The sequence below is a fragment of the Typopeltis vanoorti genome, chromosome 9 (genome assembly GCF_054136105.1).
Source record: "Typopeltis vanoorti isolate ZY-2024b chromosome 9, IOZ_Tvanoo_1.0, whole genome shotgun sequence".
NCBI classification, from domain to species: domain Eukaryota; kingdom Metazoa; phylum Arthropoda; class Arachnida; order Uropygi; family Thelyphonidae; genus Typopeltis; species Typopeltis vanoorti.
This window is the reverse complement of record NC_143557.1, coordinates 13,124,272-13,147,052: the sequence shown is the minus strand read 5'-3', so window position 1 is coordinate 13,147,052 and position 22,781 is coordinate 13,124,272. Positions and strand designations below refer to the sequence as shown.

The 22,781-nt window shown below is 36.5% G+C and overlaps 1 protein-coding gene across 4 annotated transcripts in view; it reads right to left on the bottom strand.

Annotated features, from left to right (window-relative positions):
- LOC150102889 (inactive tyrosine-protein kinase RYK-like) overlaps positions 1-22,781 on the bottom strand; it is a 378,596-nt gene that overhangs the window by 41,571 nt on the left and 314,244 nt on the right. For all 4 annotated transcript variants that reach the window (XM_090397499.1, XM_090397500.1, XM_090397502.1 and 1 more), the window contains one exon: positions 8,280-8,439. In XM_090397499.1, coding sequence (XP_090253625.1) covers positions 8,280-8,439 — 160 coding nt within the window. The remainder of the gene's footprint in view (positions 1-8,279; positions 8,440-22,781) is intronic.

The window sequence follows — 22,781 nt, the reverse complement described above, 5'->3', positions numbered from 1 at the left end:
CAAATGGCTCGCATATTGCTAGCAGTAATTTCATTCGACTGTGACTTTAAAACCAGGTTGTGCTTTCTCTGATTTGGCCAGACAAGTATTGGAAGGCATTCGTTTCCAAAAAAAAAAAAAAAAAAAAAAAAAAAAAGGCCGGTTTCATCAACATTAAATATTTATTGGTCACAATAGTCCCCTTCTTCCACAATTTTCTTCAAAATCTCTGGATAATTTGTGGCCACATCCTTATCTTGCAGCTTTGCCTGTGATTAGAACATTATGTAGGCTATTTCTTTTTTTGAAGCAAACCAAGCACTAGAGTGGAATTCTTCTTTTCCATCACTGATAACCCTTTCTTTCAAGGTTGCAACGAGACTAAATGCTTTTGATTTAATAAGGACAGTGCTTAGCAAGATCGTTTTTGGTTACAACCTTAGAAATAGAAAGAAGTCTCTCTAAATCAATCATTATAACACTTTGATTTCGAGAGCATGCATGAAGAACTTGTAGTAGCCTTACCATTCTCTTTGTATTCAGCAGTTTGTTTAAAACTGCTCTTATACAAAGTGTCATTTTTTGCAGGCTACTCTCCCAAGCTCTGATCACAATTTGAAGTCCAAGATTCAGATCAGGACTTCCAGGCAGCCAATCAGATGGTGATAGGTGGTCAGGCACATCTGCATCCAACCACTGTTTTGTGATCCTCACTTTGTGTGCTGGGGCTGAGTCCTATTGGAAGGTCCACTGTCTACCATGAAATAAGTGTTGTTCAAAACCGCTACCACAGGTCCCAGCATGGTGTCTTGATATACTTTGGTACAGGTTTTGACCCCTTTCTTGCAAAAATGGAACTTGGATATCGCCTGATACATCAATCCACAGAAAACCATCACTGATGCAAGGTGATGACCTCTATGAACCCTGGGTACTATAGCATGTGCTGTGCAACCATCCAGGGCATATACCTGATCATTTTAGCAGTCAAATGATTCTTCAGTGGTAAAAATCTTCTCATCTGTGAAGAGGATATCTCTGTGTCTGTTATTCGGGTACTGTCAGAGAAGTGCCTTTGATTTTCTCTCCCACTGCCACATAAATTTTATATATATATATATATATATATATATATATATATATATATATATATATATATATATATACAGGGTGTTCGGGATAAATTTGACATATTTATAATTAATTATATTTTTCCGTAAGTTACATGTATTAACACACACTTCTCTTCATTTAAAAGTTTGGACCCTTCTTCATTCACATACAAGATGTCAGAAAGGATGGATAGCTGGAACCCACCTGAATCATGGAAGAGAATAACTTGTATCATGATGATTCGTGCCCGCCATCAAAATAAGGATATTATGACTGCTGCCCAATGCTCCCTGAATACAGTAAAAACAATCAGGCATGAACTAGAGACTTGCAATGGTGACTACGAGGATGTAGCAAGAAGAAAGATCCCTAGCAGACGATCTGATTGCGTTCGTACAGCAGAATTCCTCGCAAATCTGCAGGAACAGGTGTTGAAGAACCCTGGCATTGGAATTCGGGCTTTGTTCGTGGAGTTGCTAACTGTAGTCAAGCCCTGGATAACAAGGGTAGGCAATGGTAGGCCGTATGTATGGCAGCAGGATTCGGCCCCTTGCCACACCTCTGGGAAAAGTCAAAAATGGTTGTCTGAAAATTTCTACGACTTCACCAGTCCAAATGTTTGGCCTCCAAACTCCCCAGACCTTAACCCCATGGATTATTTTGTATGGGGCGCAGTTGAAAAAGACACCAATCGCACTTCCAGTAATACAAAAGCCCAGTTAATGGATAAAATTAAAACAGTTTTTGCGGCCCTTCCCAGGGAGACTGTAGCATCAGCTTGTTCGAGGTTCCGAAGCAGAATTGAAGCTGTGATCGATGCTAATGGTGGTTATTTTGAGTAAATCTTGTTGATAGTATTGTAATTAACTCTGCCTGTAATGTTTTTTTGTCAATTCATTAAATTTAATAGATACAAAGAAGATTTTCTTTTTCCTTACGAAACTGTCAAATTTATCCCGAACACCCTGTATATATATATATTTTTTTTTTAAAGTGTTGAGCCCATACACAAGAGGTTGGTAGATAAACTGGGTTGGGAAAGAAGGTACTTGTTCACATTAGATTTGAATGACTGCATATTGTATTCCTTAGGGATCACATCAAGGGGAAGACTGTTCCATATTATAGCAGTTACAGGGATGAAGAAAAAGGGGGAGAAGAAACTTGTTCTGTGGGTTTCAAGGTGCACTGTGTAGGGATGTCAGGGTAATTCCAAGAAGAGAAATCTCAGATTGTCCAGAAATTTGGAATTACCCTGACATGAAGTCTCTCCTGGCATAAACACATAACCGTTGCATCCTCAGCTTCTAAAAAACTAGGATTTCAGTTTCACTTAAGACATTACTCCAACCCTGAACAGCTGTTAATCTTATACAAATTACAAATCAAAAATAATACTGAGAGAAAATAGTTCTTTTTTTTTTTTATTTATGAGAAATGAGACAGTACTGGGTTTTATTTGAATTGATATTGACTTGTTATCTGAATCCCATTGGAGGATGGATTGGAGATCAGAATTGAGGGTGGTAGTGATTGCTGTTCTGTATATTGAGGTGAGCAGTATGGAGTAAGATTTATCAAAAGAAAGGGAGGAGTGCAATGTGCTATCATCTGCAAAACTGTGTATTGGGTTGCAGGTAAGCTGAAGTAGGTCATTGATATATAGTAGGAAGAGGGTTGGTAGAGGACAGAACCTTGAGGAACCCCGGCATTAGTTGAATAGTGAGAGGATAACGAGTCACCTACCACCACCACCACACAGTGTACATCCAGACAGAAGGCTGGCAACCCAACTACAGAGGTCTTGAGATAGACCAAACGATGAGAGGTTGCTTACTAAGCCCTTTTGCCAGACCCGGTCAAATGCCTTGGGGATATCAAGTCCAACCACTTGAGATGTGCCAAACGTCTCGTGGCATTTGTCCAGAGATGGGTGACATATGTGAGCAGATCTGTTGATTGGCAGCGATGGGAATTGATGATTTTTTTCCCATTACTTTAGACAGGACTGAGGTGAGGAAGATGAGGCGGTAGTTGGATGGCAGTGTCTTGTCACCTTTCTTGGGAATGGGTTGAATATAGGCCAATTTCCAGACTTTGGGATAGATACCAGTGGAGTAAGACAGTATATATATAAGCAACACAGGACAGGAGACAGTTCTGGTGTGCAACCCTTCAGGACAATTGCAGGAATGCCATCAGGGCCAGGAGACTTTTTTGTGTCTAATTTGGATAGTATTTTACTGATCTCTAATATTTTCATCCAAAGAAGGTCAAAGTTGGGCGATTCAAGGTTGGGTGCCCTCTCCGGAGCAGATGTATGCACAGGTGCCACCCTTGGGTCGAAAGGAGTTAAAGAGTGTGTAGTTTAGAAGGCTGTGATGAATAGTGCTGGAGGGAGGTGAAATTTGAGTTTATGCCAGAAAGAGTAGGTGGGGTTTGGTAGACTGTAGATAGTAGTGGACACTTAAGGTTGCAGTTTAGGTCACAGGTGTTGGTGAAGTGGAGTTATAGGGTTTTTGTGAGTCATATATTGAGCCGCAGGGGTCTTCACATTTCCTATGCAGTGACTGCATACTGGTCACCATGGTGGCTACTAGTGGCGTCACTTGGTTTTTGAACGAATTTAGCTTGTCTGTAGTCGATGGTCCAGCTATAGTCACCATTTTGACGTTTTTCTCCAAGTTGTCTTCAAAGCTGGCATCCCTGTTCCCTTTGTGCAAATAATAAATCTGGTAAGCAGAACCAGTGTCTTTGAACTTGTTGTTGATCACTGTTATTAGTTTTGAGGTGCTTGTCGGTATCCCGCAAGTCACTTTTACGAGGTGTGGAAAGTTCGTTCCGTCCTTTCTTTCTTTTATAGGTCAGAAATGATGGCACCTGATGATATTTTTAGGATCGATGTTGCATTCTTCTGCTAATTTGATGTCTTCTTTCAGTGCTTTTCCATTTTTCACCTGGCCATTGTTAGTAGATCTCTGGAATATAGACTAACAAACATTAAGATGAGGATTTTATACCATGTTAGAAAATGTCCAGTAGAACATCAATAGGCTCTCACCCTCAGGTCATTCATCAGTGACACATTCATTTCTCGCACCATCACTTTGTGTTTTCACATGATTACGGCAGAGGCATGTCTTCACAACCCGCTGTGTCCTAACGCAGCATGGGTGACCTGTTCATTGGTAGTCAGATACATCTTTTGTATCATTATAACAGTTAACAGTCCAACACACAAACATCATGCTGATCTCGAGTGTTTTTAGCGTGTTGAAAATAACAGGTGGCTGCCCTCCAACCTTGTGAAGTGTTATTACAGCTGTACAGTTCTCATAATATCCCCACTCTGTGTTTTCATGTACAACTAGACAACTCTCACTCTCTATACCAATAAACATAAAAATGATGGCTGCTCACAGCACCACTAATGGAACTGGGCTCATGCAATTGTTGTAACATTATGTATACACAAGATATGCCAGCTGCATAACATAGCATGCTACGAATGCAAAGCACCAAAAAATGGGCAAAATTACTTCTAATACCTATACACAAAAAAAAGAAGCAAAATGCAGAAACCATAGAATTGCTCTAATGAGCATCATTATAATTGCTGTAATAATTTCTCATAATCTCCCACTGTATGTTAATCTGTAGAGCTAGAGAACTCTCTCTCTCTCTCTCTCTCTCTCTATATATATATATTGATAAACATGATGCAAATGTTGGCTAGGCACAGTGCCACTAATGAAACTGGGCTCATGCAATTCTGAGGCAGCATGGCAATGTGTGGAAGTTTTAACTGCATTTATGGCAAGACTGTGTACATTCGAATAAAAGAAGGGCTTATACCTGAGTTTGCAGAAGTTTGATTCAACCTAATTTTTCTTTAATGAAGAAGAAAATTATCATGCATAACATATATAGAAAGTTGATCAAATTACAAGGTGCTAGATCCTTAAATGATTCCTTGGATACTGAGATAACCATAAAATACAGATTATAGATCATTACTTCTGGCTGCATCTTTATAGAGATATTACAACATTCTTTAGTGTTGTCACTTCTGCCAGCTGAGAAACTTTCAAGGAACGCTTCTTTGCAAATAGGTGCGAATGCTTGTAGGACTGTTTCAACATATCGCACCACCTGGTCTATTAAGATTGTTTTTGAATCCACACCTGAGATTTATGTTAAATCATTTTAGAAAAAAAAGAGCATTGACCTTGAGACCAAAGTAAACAGAGAGGAAAAGGAAAACTGGGAGAAGAAACATTTGGAATAAAATTAATATAAAAGTAAATAAATAAAACTCTGTGATCCTTTTGGTCCTGAGTGAGAAGTCTTAGCAAAAATTTTGCAGCAATCCACCTCACATCCCATCAGAATTTGGTGGGAGGATCCAACTGAGATTCCTGTTTCCCAAGACTAAATCTTGAACAGTAATGCAATGACTGTTGATTACCTTTTCATGAATATGAGCTACCAAATCATGGGTACAGAATTGTCCAGAGCAAGAGTTATTTTCAAATTGTAGATGTAGCAATACTGAAAAAGCGCTACTCGAGTTTAATAAAAAGGTCTATAGTGGAATAAATGAAGGAATGCACACGGCAGCTGTTTTTCTTGATATATCTAAAGCGTTCGACTGTGTTCATCATGATCTACTGCTATTAAAAATGTCCAAATACAGCATTAGGGGAATTACTAATGACTGGTTCAGATCCTCTGAATAATAGAAAACAATATACCAGCTATGATATATTTAAAAGCACAACAAACATAATAAAATACAGAGTCCCACAAGGTCGGTACTAGGACCCATCCTATTCATAATATATGTTAATGATCTATGTAAATACAAACGTTTTGGCAAAATGATATCCTTTGCTGACGATACGGCTTTAGTATACACTGAAACAACCCTTGAAAATCTAAAAAATCGGATTAATAGCGATATGTTAAAACTAAGTAAATGGTTTAGCAACAACGGATTTAACATTAATACTGACAAAACGAGATATATGTACTTTACATTAACAGACAAATTAGATCACAGTATAACTAGAAAATGGCATAGAAGGAAATGTAGTGAAACTCTAAATTGTAGATGTAGCTTAATCAAATAAAACGAAAACCGTCAAGTATTTGGGCCTCCATATCGATAGCAATTTGAAGTGGAACTCCCACACCACTTTCTTAACAAATAAGTTTAGGTTCATAATTAACAGAATATATTATGTTAAAAAATTTGTAAATGCAGCATTCTTAAGATGTTTATACTATTCCTGGGTAAATTCTTCACTGCAATATAGCATTAACTGTTGGGGAGGAGACTATTATAACAATCTGTTTCCATTAATAAGAACACAAAACAGAATAATTAGAGCCATAACTACTAGCGGCTTTACACATTCAACCAATGATCTGTATATCGTTCATAATATTCTACCATTTCAGAAACTATATCTCTATGGTTGTCTGTTATATGTAAAAAGAAACATTGAAAGATTCTTGGTATATAATGTAGACTATGGATTGCACTGCGGTCGAAACACGCTGGAAGTACCTAAGGCTAACAAAGAAATTTTTCATAAATCTTTCAAGTACAGTGCGGCGAGCAGCTATAATAAACTTCCGAATGAAATTAAATCTATGACCTCAGAATATGTATTCAGAAAAAGATTGAGAAACTACCTTATGGGATTAAAGAATGTTGACAATTATTTTAAACGTATAGTATAAGAGATCATTATAACTCATATATCATAACCAATTAAGGTATTGATTTACAAATTGGTTCATTCAATTAGGAATTAAAATATCAACATGTACATTATTATTATAACTGGTAAGGGAGCCCTCTAAGATGCGGTCCCCGGACTATCAGTGTCTGTTTAAAGCTAATTACTTTTCTAGTAACCAGTATGGCTATGGCCCTTGGTTACACATATTTACATTAACTAACTTACATTACTCTAAACCAATTACTTATCATAACTTTGAAATATATTATATTCGACTTGCATATATGAGAAAACTTTTTATTAACCAGGATAAAATAATAGCCATAATAAGTGTTAGTACCAACAGAATATGATAGTAATACTTGAATTTTATTTTGTAACATTGTACTGTGCATTGAATTGTATTGTGAAATATTGTCATAATTATACAAGTTGAATAGTATAATATGTATAATTTGTATACGTGATGTGAATAATAATAATAATAAACAAATTGGAAGCTGGCATATTGTTTTGTATATAGGCAGGACAAAACAAGTCCGAAGTCAGTACATCACCTCAGTGACAAAAATGCTGTCATAATGGAAATAGTTTGAAAAGACAAATCTTGGATTATAAGACTAAAATTTCCTACAACTCTAAAGTGAATGCTACTTATCAGTCTGGAAACCTTTCAATTCAAATTTTCTCAAGATGAGAATAATGCTAATTCTGAATAAGTTACCGTACATCATAATTTGTCCAAGTTTCATTTATTTGAAGTCAGTGCAATATGAATTAGTGTTCAGGTGGAAAGAAATTTCACCAACCAGTGTGAGACTACCATCCCACTTACTGGTGGCCTGAAGCAATTTGAAAACCTTCCATGTCTGGTCTCTAGAGCAGGCTTTCTGGATTACATGGAAAATAAATAAACATACAAAAGAAAATAAAGATTTATTAATAACATTTTTTAAAAAAAAATCTCTCATCCACCCATGATACCACTTTGCTTTACAAGCTTTCAAACTTTCGTTCATAAAACCAACATAGAAAACTGAAGTATACAGGTGGGACAGCAGTACTATTGACAAGTCCTATTATCAGAGAGAAATATTTTGAAGAGAAAGAGTTATTTTATACCATGGTTGATTACAAAATGCATTCTGAAGACATCTGATATAAATATTAATGAAATAATGATTATACTACCTTAATTTATTTCAGCTTTGCAAAATATAGTACAGCAGAAAACATAAAAGAACTGATTCTACTATTCTCTACTATTTGTAGAGTGTGATTTTATAAACATGTTTATATATCTAAATATGAAGGTACTCCCTAAGCATAGTTATACTCAGATAAACTATAAATAAATGTGATAAGCAGTTTCTTACAAACATTAACAAAATATTCTAAATAACACAGCAAAACAAACACAAATGTATAAACTCTTACCACATCACTAGCAAATGTGAAATCCTTCTTCAGTAAGCTTTCAATTGCCAACCATTTCACTGGTCTGTTTTCATTATCTCCTAAACAGTGATAGTCATTGGGAAATAAATCTCGGGACAAAGCATTGTCAGTTATCTTAACTTGCAGCTTATCATCCACTCTGCAAAAGTAAATATGGAAACCCTGCAAATCTAGAAAGGTAATTAAGTGTTTCACAAAATCTCTATAAAAAATTAAACAAATCACTTTTTAAATTATGCTGCACAAAAGTGCAGCAGCTGTTCATCCAAATATTTACTATATCTTCTACTTCTGTGAAATTCCACCATATTAATCAATAAAAATATATATTATGTAGTATATTCAATTTTAAAAAAATCAAGAAATCAGTTATATGGCCATTTAATAAACTGGCTAAGAAGAGCAATCATAACACATTCATTTTAAGTCATCATCATCATCAAATTCCTGCCATGTACCCTCAAGGGGTGTACAGGATATGATAGTGCTAAAGAAAAATTTACATCATTAATAACTTCCTATCTACAATTTTCCTCCGAATCAGTCTGTTACCTGTCAAGACTCCAACATTATCAGATCTTATATTTCTATCGTCTAATGCACTTTGTACCATATCAATCCAAGTATATCTTGGTATTCCTCTCGGCCGTTTTCCTTCAAACAAGTGTTCTCTGCCAGGTTGGCAGAGAACACTTGTTTTGCTAATCTTTCCTCTCCCATTCTGTTTAAGTGATCGTACCACCTGAGATTAGTTCTACTAACGCATTCCTGGATGCTGACAATGTCAAGTTCTTTCCTAATATCCTTGTTTTTAATATGATATTGCCATTGATGCCATTTGTTCATGCCCCTAATCTTTCTCAGGACTCTCATATCTGCTGTCTCTAGCCTTTGGTCAAGTGTTTTAATTCTCACCCAGCTCTCAGATCCATAAGTTAAAACTGGTTTGAACGCTGTATTGTATACAGCTAATTTAGTGTTCTGACTAATTTCTCTCTTATTCCATATGAATTTATTCAAATGACTTCCTACCATACCAGCTTTGTTGATTCTGTTGTCTATTTCGATATTTAATTAACCATCTTCACTAAAAATCGTGCCTAAGTAGCTGAAATATTTTACTTGTTCTTTAGGTTCTCCATTCACAATGTAGTTGATATTTTCAATGTTTCTGTCTATTTTCATTGTCTTTGTCTTTTTATTGCTCACCTTCATACCATATCTATTACAACAGCTATTCAATTTAATTAGGAAATCTTGCAGACTTGTAACAGATTTATTTTAGAAGTATAACATCATCCGCATAAAGCAAAGAGCTGACATTAACATCTCCAATTTTGTTTAATACCACTTTCCTTCATAATGTGATCCATATAGATAATGTACATCCTTGTCTCACACCAGATTTAACATTAAACCATCTTCCTGTACTTCAATTCTAACTGCTGACTTACAACTCAAATAAAGACTAAGCATTGCTTGATATAATGCCACATTGACACCATATAACTGTAGCGTATTTAATTATTTCGCTCTTGGCACCTTGCCATATGCCTTTTGCAGATCGACAAAATTTAAATACAGATCTTTGTTATATTCCCATGCTTTCTCAACTATTTGTCGTATAGTGAAGATCTGATCCTGACAGCCTCTACTTGGCCTGAATCCAGCTTGTTTCTCAACAACCTTTTCTTCCACAATTCTTCTCGACCGTTTCTCAAGTATACTTGGCATTAATCTTACCAGAAACACTCGGTTGGGATATACCTCTGTAATTCTCACATTCACTTTTATTTTCCTTTTTTATATATGGGCACTGTGAGAGCTCTACTCCAATCATCGGGAATTCGTCCCTCTGTCCAGGCCTTCTGAATTATGCAGTGCAGTCACTGTAAGACTTTTATACCACCATACTTCAGCATTTCTGGTTGAATATCATCTATTCCTACTGCCTTTCCACATTTCAAGCCTTTGATGGCTTTTTCTACTTCAAGTATCAATAGATATTCCTGACTGTATGACTATTGAGTGTTTTTTACCACTGTGCTATCACTGCTTGTTACATTGAGCAATTTTACTCCATACTTCAAGGATATCTTTTTCTCCCATTTTCATGTCACCTTTATCATCTCTAACTCCTTTTGCAGTACTCTTTCCTCCATTTCTAAGCTTCTTCAACAACCTCCAGAATATCTTACCACCTTTTTGATATATATTTTCTATGTTCTTGCCAAAGTCCTCTCATGACTTTTGTTTAGCTAGTTTTACACAGTGTTTCGCTTTCTTACATTTGTCTCTGTATTCTCTAAGATCACAAGCTGACTTATTTGCCAGGAACTTTTGATATGCTTTCTTCTTTTCCTTCACTGCCTCTTTAACTTCCTCTGTCCACCGTGGAGTTCTGATTTTTCTTTCCTTGCAGACAACCTCACCACATGCCTCTCTGGCTGAATCAATTAGGGTTTTCTTCAAGGCTTGCCACTGAATCTCCAAGGTTTGATTCCTGTTCTCAAACTCTTTCATTTTTTCTTCAATAATCTTTGTGCATTTTAGTCTACAGTTCATATCTGAGAGCTGCTCAAATTTTATATGCTTTAAAACTTTCTTACATGTTCCTCTTTTCAATATGAATTTCAATTTTATTCTTCTCAAGATTAAATGGTGATTACTTCCAGTTTCAAATCCTCCATACACTCTAGTGTCCTGCACCAGAGAGAAAACATTACTATCAATAATAAGTCAATGAGACTTTTCTGATCCCTTGCCTGTTCTCTCCATGTGAATTTGTGAACACTTTTATGTTGGAACATGGTTGTAATAATAATCAGTCCATGTCCTGAGCAGAAATCCAACAGGTATTTGCCATTATTATTAGCTTTCCTCTTTTCTGTAAATTTTACCAAAATATTTTTGTATGTCTGACAATCATTTCCTACTCTGCTATTTAGATCCCCAACAAGGACTGACCTTTCCTTTTTCATTGTGTCCGTTGCTTTCTCTAAAGCCTCAAAAAATTCCTCCACTTCTACCCTAGTAGAACCTTCTGTGGGACCATAGGCACAAATAAGTCTCATTGTCCAGTTCCCCATTCTGATATTTGCCTGAATATAACATTTGTATTTATTGGTGAGAAAGATCTCACCAGTTTTTGACTTTTTTGTTTCAGTCACCCCTATTATGTCGATCTGGTATTTATCTAATTCCTCAGCTAGCACTATTTCTTTGCCATTCAGGCTTCTTATGTTGATAGTACTGATCTTTTACTCTGGTGATGTTGAGTTGGGGTGTGTTTTCAGATTTGTTCCAGTAACTGACTTTTCGCTGTTCGCCCTGGTTCCATGGCGAAAACAATGGGGGGGGGGGGGGTCTTGTTTAACTGGGTGATGCCCCAGCCGCCATGAAATTTTGTCATGTTGTATCATCATTTTGTATTTGGGATTTAGCTGACCAAATAGCTGGCAATTTGGTCAGCTAAATCCCAAATTGCCAGCCCATCCTCGTTCATTCAGTATCCAGATAGATACCCAAAAGGGTGCACTACAAGAGTGTGAGGATTGGACATTAGATCAGAAGCGCTGATCGGTTCTCCACATTCCTTTAAAGGCTATGTAGAGGTCTCCTCTTAGTTATACAGTTTTGACCCTTAAGCACCTCTCATTTTAAGTCATGCATCAAAAATGCATAAGTACTTATTATATTCAGTTTCTCCACACCTATACATATTCTGATCATATGTTAAAACTCTTGCTCTGGCTGGTTGATATATGAGATCTCTAAAAATGGTCAAGTTTTCTCAAAAAAGTTTTTCAATTTTTCAATTAAATTTCAATTTAATTTAATAGCAAAATTAGCAGTTTGTAAACCAATACAAATGGCCCCAGATAGCTGGGGTAGATAATTTTTGTTGTGTGTGAACCATTACCTTCTAACTGGAAGCCTGAAATGGCTTTGAAAAGTAATGTTTGGTTTTCAGAGCACAGCTGCTATGTTATCTAATCCTCACTTGCACAGAATACCAATGTACTGAGTTTTTAAAAATGATCTCATAGGTGAGATTGCTATTAAAAATAAATAACACAAAATCCAAATATAGATCAAGGTTCAATTACTATGATGACTGGCAAAAATAGAGAAAAATGCTATAAGAATGCATAAAGAAACATAAAATATATGTGTAAACGCAGTGGAAAGATATATAATTGTATTATTATTGTTATTATATGAGCACCTTCACAGAGTTAGAAGACCCATCATGAGAAATCCAAACTATCCACAGAATAGTTATCATATCTCTTTTTGAAAGCATTAACAGACAAAGTGCTCCCAACTAACTCTGACAACTCATTCCATTCATTCCCAACTCTCCAAGCAAAAAATCTAGTTCTCACACTTTTACTAACCTCACCTTTACTCAACTTCAGGAATGACCTCTTGTTCTGCACACTCTAGCCAAGAGCTGAAACATTTCCCCTGCATCAATCCTATAAAACCCTTTAAGCAACTTAAATGTTTTTATCATATCCCCACTGTTTTTTTTTTTTTTTTTGCCTATCAACAAACTTCTGCAACAACCTCAATCTATCCACATAGGACATACTTCACAGCCTAATCCCCATCTTGTCACTCATCTCTGAATCCTCTCCACCATTTCTTCATCCCTTAGAAACCCAGGGGACCAGACCTCAGCACAGTAATCCAGATGTGGATGTATGAAGGCCTTAGAAAGGGAATAACAATTTCCTTATCTCTACTTGTTTAGTGTGTCATTCAACAGCCAAGTGATCTTATGAGCTACCTTAGCAATATGCCCTCTAAACTTCAATTCTGTCTAGTACCACCTCTAAATTCCCAGCTTCATCTATTTCCTGGAGTACAGTTTCATCAATGTAGCAGACAGCTTATAACCTATCCCAAAATGCATAACTTTACATTTCTTAACATTAAAATGCCATCCATTATCTTTTGCCCATACTGACAACCTATTTATATCATCCTCCACATTGCTTTGATTAACTACTACTCTATCCAATTTTGCATCATCAGCAAACAATTGAATATTTCCTTTCAGATTATATCCTTAATATCATTTATGTACAAATTAAACCATAGCAGAACCTAGCACAGAACATTGTAGCATGCAATTAGTCACATGCTTTCTCCTGGATTATGCTCCTCCATGATAAAAACGATAATAAAAGATGATAAAGGTGAAATGAAAACTGAAGATAAGGATATTCTAGATGTCTCGATTAATTACTTTCAAAGACTGTTAAACAAAGCAAGCAGTGACAAAACAGCAGTAGAAAATATATGAGAGGAATGCAAACAAGAGTACATATCAATACCTTAAGAAGAAAAGCCATCAAAAATTTAAAATGTGGAAAAGCAGCTTGGAGCAGATAATATTTGACCAGAAATGCTCAAATATAGAGGTATAGTTTTGCAGTGGCTACAGTGCATAATTCAAAGGGGCTGGTCACAGGGTTGAATTTCAGATGGAGTAGAGCTCTCATAGTTCTCATCTATAAAAAAAAGGAATAAAGCTGAATATGAGAATTACAGCAGATTTTCTCTACTAAGTGTTTTCCAGGTAAGATTTATGCAAGGATACTTCAAAAACAGAGGAGAAAAATTGTGGAAGAAAAACTGGAAGAAGAAATCATGTTGAGAAATATCTTAGTCTTAACTGAGAAATCCTGGGAATATAACAAGGATCTGGAAAAGACATATCACAAAGTGTGCAGAGAAAAGCTTTTCAAAACACTTCAATTATATGGGGTAAGATAAATGAAGCATTATATAAAACAATACATAGTCTATATATGTTTTAAGTCCACAGTTAGAATTGAAAAAAAAAAAAAAAAAAAAATAGGAATATGATTTGATTTAAAATCAGGTGTAAGACAAAGATGCACATTTTCTCCACTTTTATACTTCATCTATATGGATGACATTATGAAAGAAAGCAGCATTAAACCTGATATTAGAATTCGAGATATCAAAGTTAATTCTTTGCTTTATGCAGATGATGTATTCTTAAACACATCCAGTGTGCAAATTTCCAGGATTCTCTAACTAAACTGAGTAACAGCGATAACGAATTTGGCATGAAAAATGGCAATAAAAAGAACAAAACAAATGTAAATAGGCAGGAAGATAGAAAAGTTCAGCTGCATTCTGAATGAAGAGTCTATAGAAAAAAGTGAAATATTTTTGCTATTTAAGCACAGTTTTTAGTGTAGATAACAAGTTAAATCTGGAAATAGACAGCAGAATAAACAAAGCTGGTATGGTGGGGGAGTCAGTTGAATCAATTTATATGGAATTAGAAAGAAATTAACCAAAAATACTAAACTAGCAATAGATGACAGTATTCAAACCAGTTTAAAGTTATTGATCTGAGAGTCAGGTCAGAAATAAAGCACTTGATCAAAGACTGAGACGACCACAGATATGAGCATGCTAAGTAAGATTAAGGAAATGAACAAATGGGATCAATTGAAGTATCATATTAAAAATGACGATATTAGGAAAGAACTTGCCACTGGTAGCATTCAGGAATGTGTTAACAGAGCTACTCTCAGATGGTTTCACTTAAACAAAATGGAATTATAAAGGTTAGCAAATCAGGTGTTTGATCCCAAGATGAACAAAAAAAAAAAAAAAATACACAGAGGAAGACCAAGGCCTAGATGGACTGATGCAGTCAGTTAGTGCCTTTAGAAGCAAGAAATGTCAAACACTACAACAGTGGAGTGCTGATAAGACAAGTCTGTCTGTCCGTGTTCACTGGGCATCTACAGATGCCGTATCGTCACGCCGATGCTTGATGATGTTCCACACTAGGCCGCGCCATGTAGTCCTGTTGTTTGCTCTTCTGGCAGCCTCAACTCTCTGAAGATCAGTCACTCCACACACGCCATCCATCCATCTCATTAATGGTCTACCCCTACCTCTTTTTCCAAGAACTTTACCTTCTATTACTTTTCTTAGAAGTCCTCCTTCCATCCTTTCTATGTGTCCAAAATATTTTAATTTTCTTCTGTCAATATCCTTAAGGAGCCTTAAAGTTCTACTAATCTTTTCTAACACCCATTCATTTGTACGCCTTTCAGTGTATGATATCCTCAACAGCCTTCTGTAACACCACATCTCAAAAGCAGATATCCGTTTCTTATCTGACTTCTTTAGGTTCCAAGTCTCGTATCCATAAGTTGCTGTTGGAAAAACAATTGCATCCAAAATCCTCAACTTTGTTCCGATGGAGATAGATCCATCCTTCCAGATTTTAGAGACAGGTCTCTGACTATTGTGTTAGCCATTCCTAACCTTTTTCTGACATCTTCTGAACAGCAATTCTTCACATTAATAATGGATCCCAGGTACTCAAACTTGCTGACTTCCTCAATTCTTTCTCCATTAAGATACATTTGTTTCTCAAGAGCTTCTCTGTTTGTTTTTCCTTTGAGAACCATGATCTTTGTCTTGCTAGAATTGAGTTGAAGTCCTCTGTTATTACTGATCTTGTTAACTTTGTCAAGAATTAGTCCTAGTTTTTCCATGTCATTACAAAGGAGTACTGTATCATCAGCGTACCTCAGATTACTGATCAATCTACCTCCTATCGTAATTCCTGTCTTGAGCTCATCAAATGATTCACGCATGATGTCCTCTGCATATATACTAAACAAGTGAGGAGAAAGTAAACATCCTTGCCTATCTCCTTTTCCAACTTGAAGACAGTCAGTCAATCCAACACCTGTTCTTACTGTGGCTTCTGGCTCCTTATACAAGTTGGCTATCAACCTGATAGTGTGTTGAGGAAAACCCATTCTTTTCATTACTTCCCACAGTTTCACATGCTAAACACAGTCAAAAGCTTTGGAGTAGTCTAAGAAACACATTACCAGAGGGAGTCTGAATTCTTTATATTTTTTCTATGATCTGTCTAAAGCAAAGGATCTGATCTCTGGTGCCCCTACCCTTCCTAAAACCTGCTTGTTCCTCCGGCATCTTTGGCCTCAATCCTATTTAGCATGATCTTTAATAAAATTTTGCTTGCATGAGATATCAAACTAATAGTTCTATAATTCTTGCATGCCTTCATATCACCTTTCTTGTGTAGTGGTATGAAAACTGACTTCTTCCTCTCTAGGCCATGATCCTGTCTCCCATATCCTTGTAATCAATCTATGAAACACTCTTATCCCTCCATCTCCTGTGGCCTTAATTAACTCTTCTGGGATTTCATCTGCACCTGGGGCCTTATTGCTGTTGAGCTGCTTAACTGCTCTTTCAACTTCATGCCTAAGTGGAGAAGGTTCCAAATCAAAATTTTCTTGGTAGGAGGACTCCACATTTTCTTTATCCACTCTGCTGTACAGTTCCTCACAGTATTCTTTCCATCTGTTTTTGATTTCCAACTCTTCTGTTAGTAATGACCCATTCCTGTCTTTGATGACATTCAATTTAGGCTTGAACTTGTGCTTTAAGTGACGAACTAAATAAAACATCCTTTTATAATTATGCCTTCTCATCTGGAACTCTATTTCTTCACATTTATTAGTATAGAACTTTTCCTTATCCTGCTTGATGGCTCTTCTGATTTCTCTATGTAATCTCTTGTATTCTTTGGTCCCTGTGTCTCTTTGTTTTTCCAACCGCCTTCTTTTGATTAGTTCCCATGTTGAATCTGATATCCATGGGTCTTTTGGTTTTCTTATTGGGCCGAGATACGTCTTCGCTGTATCCTGTATTATCATCTTGACTCCTTCCCAAAGCATTTCTGGTGAGATTTCCTCATTGGTCTCCAAAAAATCATCCAGCCGAGTTGATGTTTCTTCTGTGAATCCACTAGGAATTACTCTAACATCCAATCTAGTGGAATGTCTTACTTACGTCTTAGTCTTACTTTGGCTCTTACCAGCTGATGGTCTGTACCACAATCTGCTCCAGGACAAGTATGCACATCAGAGATGCTTGTCTTCCACCGCTGGAGAGCCAGGATGTAATCAATCTGGTGCCTTGACCTATCAATGTTGGATGTCCAAGTATAGGTCCGTCGTGGATGTTTCTGGAAGCAGGTATTGGTAATAACTAATCTGTTAGCATGGGCAAATTCCAACAGTCTTTCACCATGGGTGTTACGTTCACCCAGACCAAACATGCCACACTCCGGCCTGACTCTCATACTCTTTCCCACTTTTGCGTTTAAGTCTCCTAAGATGTACAGTATGTCTCTCCTTGGTAGGCAGTCCAAAACAGCTTGCAAGTTTTCATAGAATTCTTCACTCTCTTCTTCAGGCCTATCCGTGTGGGGGTGCATAAACTACCACAATTGATACATTGGAAGGCTGAGCCTTAAGTCTAATGGAGAGTATCCTATCATTAATGGGGGTTATAACCAAGAAGGCTTCTTGCCTGAGTTGACTTCAGTATCACAGCTACCCCATGATGTTTTGAGTTACCACCTGAGTAAATAACTAGCTTACCATCCTGTCTTTTGAAGTGACCTTCTCCATTCCATCTGGTCTCTGTAATTCCCAAGATGATAGGACAAGTAACAGACTACAGTCAACCCCCCTATAACGCGATTAATTCATGCTGCGTTATATGGAAACCGTGCTATAAGAAACTCAGAATTAGTACGAATCAGATTGATTCGTACCGCGTTATATTGGAACCGCGTTGAGTGAAACTCGGAAGTAAGTAAAATCACTTGTTAATCAGTTTGATTTGTTCTGCGTTGTATGAAAATTGCATTCTCAGAGCATCAAGTTACGGTGGATACGGTTGTGGAAAAAATTTTACAAACACAAAAGGCAAGATAATATGTTAAGTACAATAAAATTATCTGTATTGAATCTAAGAGTTCATACAAGGAAATGATAAAAAAAATCAAACTAAAACCTAAACTAAACTAAAAAACTGTTTTCCAACAAAACCAAGAAAATTATGTAAAATTGCATAACATAATTTCATGTGTATTGAACGCTTTTAACACTCATCCTCGCTTTCAAATGAGTGGCCTAACTCTTCGTCTTTTAATGGGCCAAATGTCTTCCTCACTTGACAAATCTTCATGTTGATTTTCAATCGCAGCTTTTTTTTCTAACCGTACTAAAACTTCTCTATAAGGAGCTAAGCAGTTTCTTAACTCTCTTTTAAACTTTGCGCTGCGCACCATTGAACGATCAGTTTGAGCGAAATGAAGTTGTAATTCTTTAGCCGAATTTAGCCCTTTTTTCACATCATATAAATTGAGATTTGGCACCCATTCGTTTTTCATATTTTCGTCTACCAATATATTTGAGGTAGATGCATCAACTAATTCCATTCAATTCTTCCTCATCTAAGGTTTCTTCCTGAAGAAGTTCTACATCTTGATGGTTTAATGCAAATCCTTCGCCGCTTAAACGAGAAGCAATGTTTACTATTTCTGCAACTGGGAAACCTGGGGTTAACAATTATTTTATTATTATTATATTACAACAAATAAAAAATATTACCTACAGTATTGTGTAATGTTGTCCAATTACGATAACACAAATTAAGTGAGCAAAAGGCACTTTATTAACACTAATCGTGATATGTACGTCTGCACGGATTTACAGACAGTTTCCTAATAAGTTGCACTTAAAATTGATGACAAAGTGGGTGGTTGCAACAGTGAAAGTTCAGCAGCGCTATTGGATAAAAAAATTCACGTAAATACGCAACAGCCAATCATACGTCTATTTTAAGCATTAGAACAGAGCACTGTGAACAATCTCGCATCGTTTCTTCGCTTATAGGGGAATTCCCTGATAACTGAAATTGGAAAATGGTGATGTACCTTCACCAAAAAGAAGGGAATTCCCCGTTAATTTCAACTGTACAAATTTAACACATAGATAAATTCATGCTATAGAGAATCTTCTTAAACTAATTAAGTTGATGGAATGTTGTTGAACGGAAACCGCGTTATAGGGGGGCTGTCGCAATTTTGGCTCCGCATTATATGGAAACCGTGTTAAAAGAGTACCGCGTTGTAGGAGGGTTGACTGTAATCTGAAGAAAAATTGTTGTTAGGAGATGAAGAATAATTTAAACTTAATCACATAATACTCTCAAAGCAGTCTGAATACCCCTTGTGTACAAATCAAGAAATTGATGATGATGTAGTAAAAAAAGTCTATCTCCTTATTAAAATACTCTAGATTAGAGATAAGTGCAGAAAGTTTTTTCACTCTAAGTAAATTATACTCAACAAAAACTTATATTCTTGTTTAATCTCCTTTATCAAAATATAAGCAAACAAAGTTTACATATGAAGTTCCTTTGCAACTAAAAATCCACACTTCATGTTGGACTCGAGAACTGAAAGAGACACCTAGCAAGTATCAGCAGTGCTCTGAAAGAATAGAGATAAAAAGGAGTGGAAAGAGAGAGAGAGGAAAACTAAGTTAAATAAAAATAGGTAAATGAAAATATTCTAGATGCCCTAAGTAATTTCTCAGGAAGACTGTTGTGACAGAAGTAGTGAGAGAAAAGTAGTAGGAAATATGCAGGAGAAATGAAACCAGAAGAATACATATCATTATTTGAAGTAGGGGAAGCCAAAACTTGAATGTGGATAAGCAGTTGTAGTAGATGATATTCAATTTGAAATGCACAAATTAAATTTGATATGAGGAGTGACTAGGTCAGTGCAAGCATCTTAGATTAAAAAAGATGTCTGAAATTACAGAACAGCAACTAGGATAAATTAAGAAAACAGACTGTTGGTATACAGTAGCTTGATCAATTGGAGGGGTGAGAAATACGAGGTTTGACACAGAAAAAATGAGATTGTGCCCTGTATCTCTTTTTATTTAACAAATTGAGAAAACCCACTATCAACTTCAAAATAGTTCCCTTCTGAGGTGACACACAGCTGCATACAATGCTGCCAAAGTTCAAAGCAATTCTGCAGATCATTTTCTGAAAGGCTGTTGAGGATCTCCGTCGTTTTTGCTTTCACATCTTCTACAGACAAAAAATGGGTTCCTTTGAGCACCGACTTGAGCATTGGGAAGAGGTAGAAGTCACAGGGAGTCAGGTCTGGTGAATAGAGTGGGTGCTCAAGCACAATGATGTTGTGATTAGCTAAAAACTGCTTCAGAGACAAATCGTTGTGGGCTGGCACATTGTCTTGCTGCAAAATCCAACAGTTTCACCACAATTCTGTTCTTTCCTTCTCATGTATTCGCACAATTTCATAAAGACTTCAAGGTAATACTGCTGATTTACCATCTGGCCATTGGGATGCTACTCTGCCATTACAATACCCTGGATATCGAAGCAAACAATTAACACGGCCTTGAACTTCGAATGACTCATGCGTGCTTTTTATGGTCATGGAGATGTTGCTGACTTCCATTGCAATGATTGTCACTGGATTTCTGGATCATATGTAAATATCCAAGTTTGATCACAATTACCGAATTCAACAAATCTGGTTCGTCCTTAATGAGTTGCAAAAGGTCCAAACACAGTTCCTTGTAATGTTCTTTTTGTTCATCTTACAACATTTTTGGAACCATTCAATTAAAATTTCTCAGCTACAGCTTGAACACCTAACCTTCTGTCTTTCGAAACACATCTCACACTTTTTAATGTTGTCGTCGGTAACTGTTGTGTGTGGGCGGCCTGGGAGATTCTTCATCATCTTTCATGCTTTCTCTACCTTCCGAAAATCATTTGTGCCACTCAAAAAAGCATGCATGAGATATGCACTCTTCACCGTAAGCCTCAGTCAATAACTGAAAAGTTTCCATTGCGGATTTCTTCAGTTTCACAAGAAACAATGTTAACTCGCTGTTCACTCTTGCATGCCAACATTTTTTGACCGAGGGTAAGAAAACGTCTATATTAGAACACGTGTCCACTCGTACTGAGTAAAGTCATGGAGTTTATCCTTGTCTGACAGTGAAAGGTTAGAACATGCTCTATAACCATCTCTGTCTCTCCCCTCCCACTCTCTGTTTTCCCAAGCTATAAGGTTAGTCTTGCTTTTTTTTTGTGTCGGACCTCATAACCTGACTTGGTCTGAAATCAGTTACTTGTGGCAATGTCAGATTGTATTCCTAAGTTAGGATTATTATTAAAGTAGGGTTTAAATGGATGAATGATGGAATTATACGGGCACTTCTGAGAAAGAGGATATTATGGAGGAAATAAAGAAGAAGATACCTCTCAGAAGCATGAAGAGTATGGGGAACAAGATAGGAAGGTGGCAAGTGCAGTGAGGAAAGAGAAATTGGCTGAAGCAGCAAAGAACCTGAGAATTCCATAGTTTTGTTGCCAATAGAAGAAAGGGTGAAAGATTAAGTTCAGTTTCTGAAGATAGAACACACACACACACACACACACACCAACATCTGCTGAAGATGTAGAGGAAATATTCAGTGAGTATTTTGTTAGGGTATTTCATGAGAAAGGGATGGGGTGTTAGGAGTAGTGTGGAATAACAAAGTAAAGGCAGAAGCCTAACAGTTCAGGGATGGGAAGTATTTAGAATATTAAGTAACGGTGATGTTAATAAGATTGTTTGACAATAGTCTTGAAATAGGAACAGTCCCACAAGAGTAAAAAGAAGAAAAAATGTTGCTGCTACACAACGGAGAATCCAAGTCAGTGGTATCCAACTACAGGCTACCATATATATCATGTGTAGTGGTGAGGGTGTTAGAGAGGGATGACTAGAGATAAACCTAGACTGATGAGAATCGAAATCTTTCAAGAGAGCAGCATGGGTTTGTAAAGGATAAGTCTTGTTTTAGTTACGTATAATTTTATGATAGGGGTGACTAGTATACTGGACAGAAGATGTTTATACAGTGATTTATCTGAACTTTTCTAAAGTTTCAAAGACTATATGATAAATTAAATTATACATATTTTTGGTCGTGAAATTTTAAAAAATATAAGACTTATTGATAAACTGACCATAGATATTTAATTCATACGTATGTTCGTAAAATATTGCCTACCGGTTTCGCTAGCAACTGACTAGCTTTCTCAAGGCTTGCACAGTACAAAAAAATTATAAATGAAAAAAAGGTTTAAGAATACAAAAAACGTTAGTACCTGTTAGGTAGCTAAGGTAGCACGTTCGCGTGACATGTCTATGAATTGTGACTTTCTACTAAGTATCATGAACATGCGTTAATTGCAAATGCGTAATATGATTATTCGCGTACTGTAGTTCTGTTGAACTGAGAGAATTAATTACATTTTTCCAAGTATCGTTCAGCATGGCCCCTTTTCAACTTAGAACCACACTATAGATTGGGATAACAGCTCTATGCCCTACGTAGATAATGATTACAGACATTGATTATTCAAAGCAGTAGTGCTACGTACAGGTAGCAACCTAAACAGAAATCAAGGGGCCATACTGAACGATACTTGGAAAAATCTAATTAATTCTCTCAGTTCAACAGAACTACAGTATGCGAA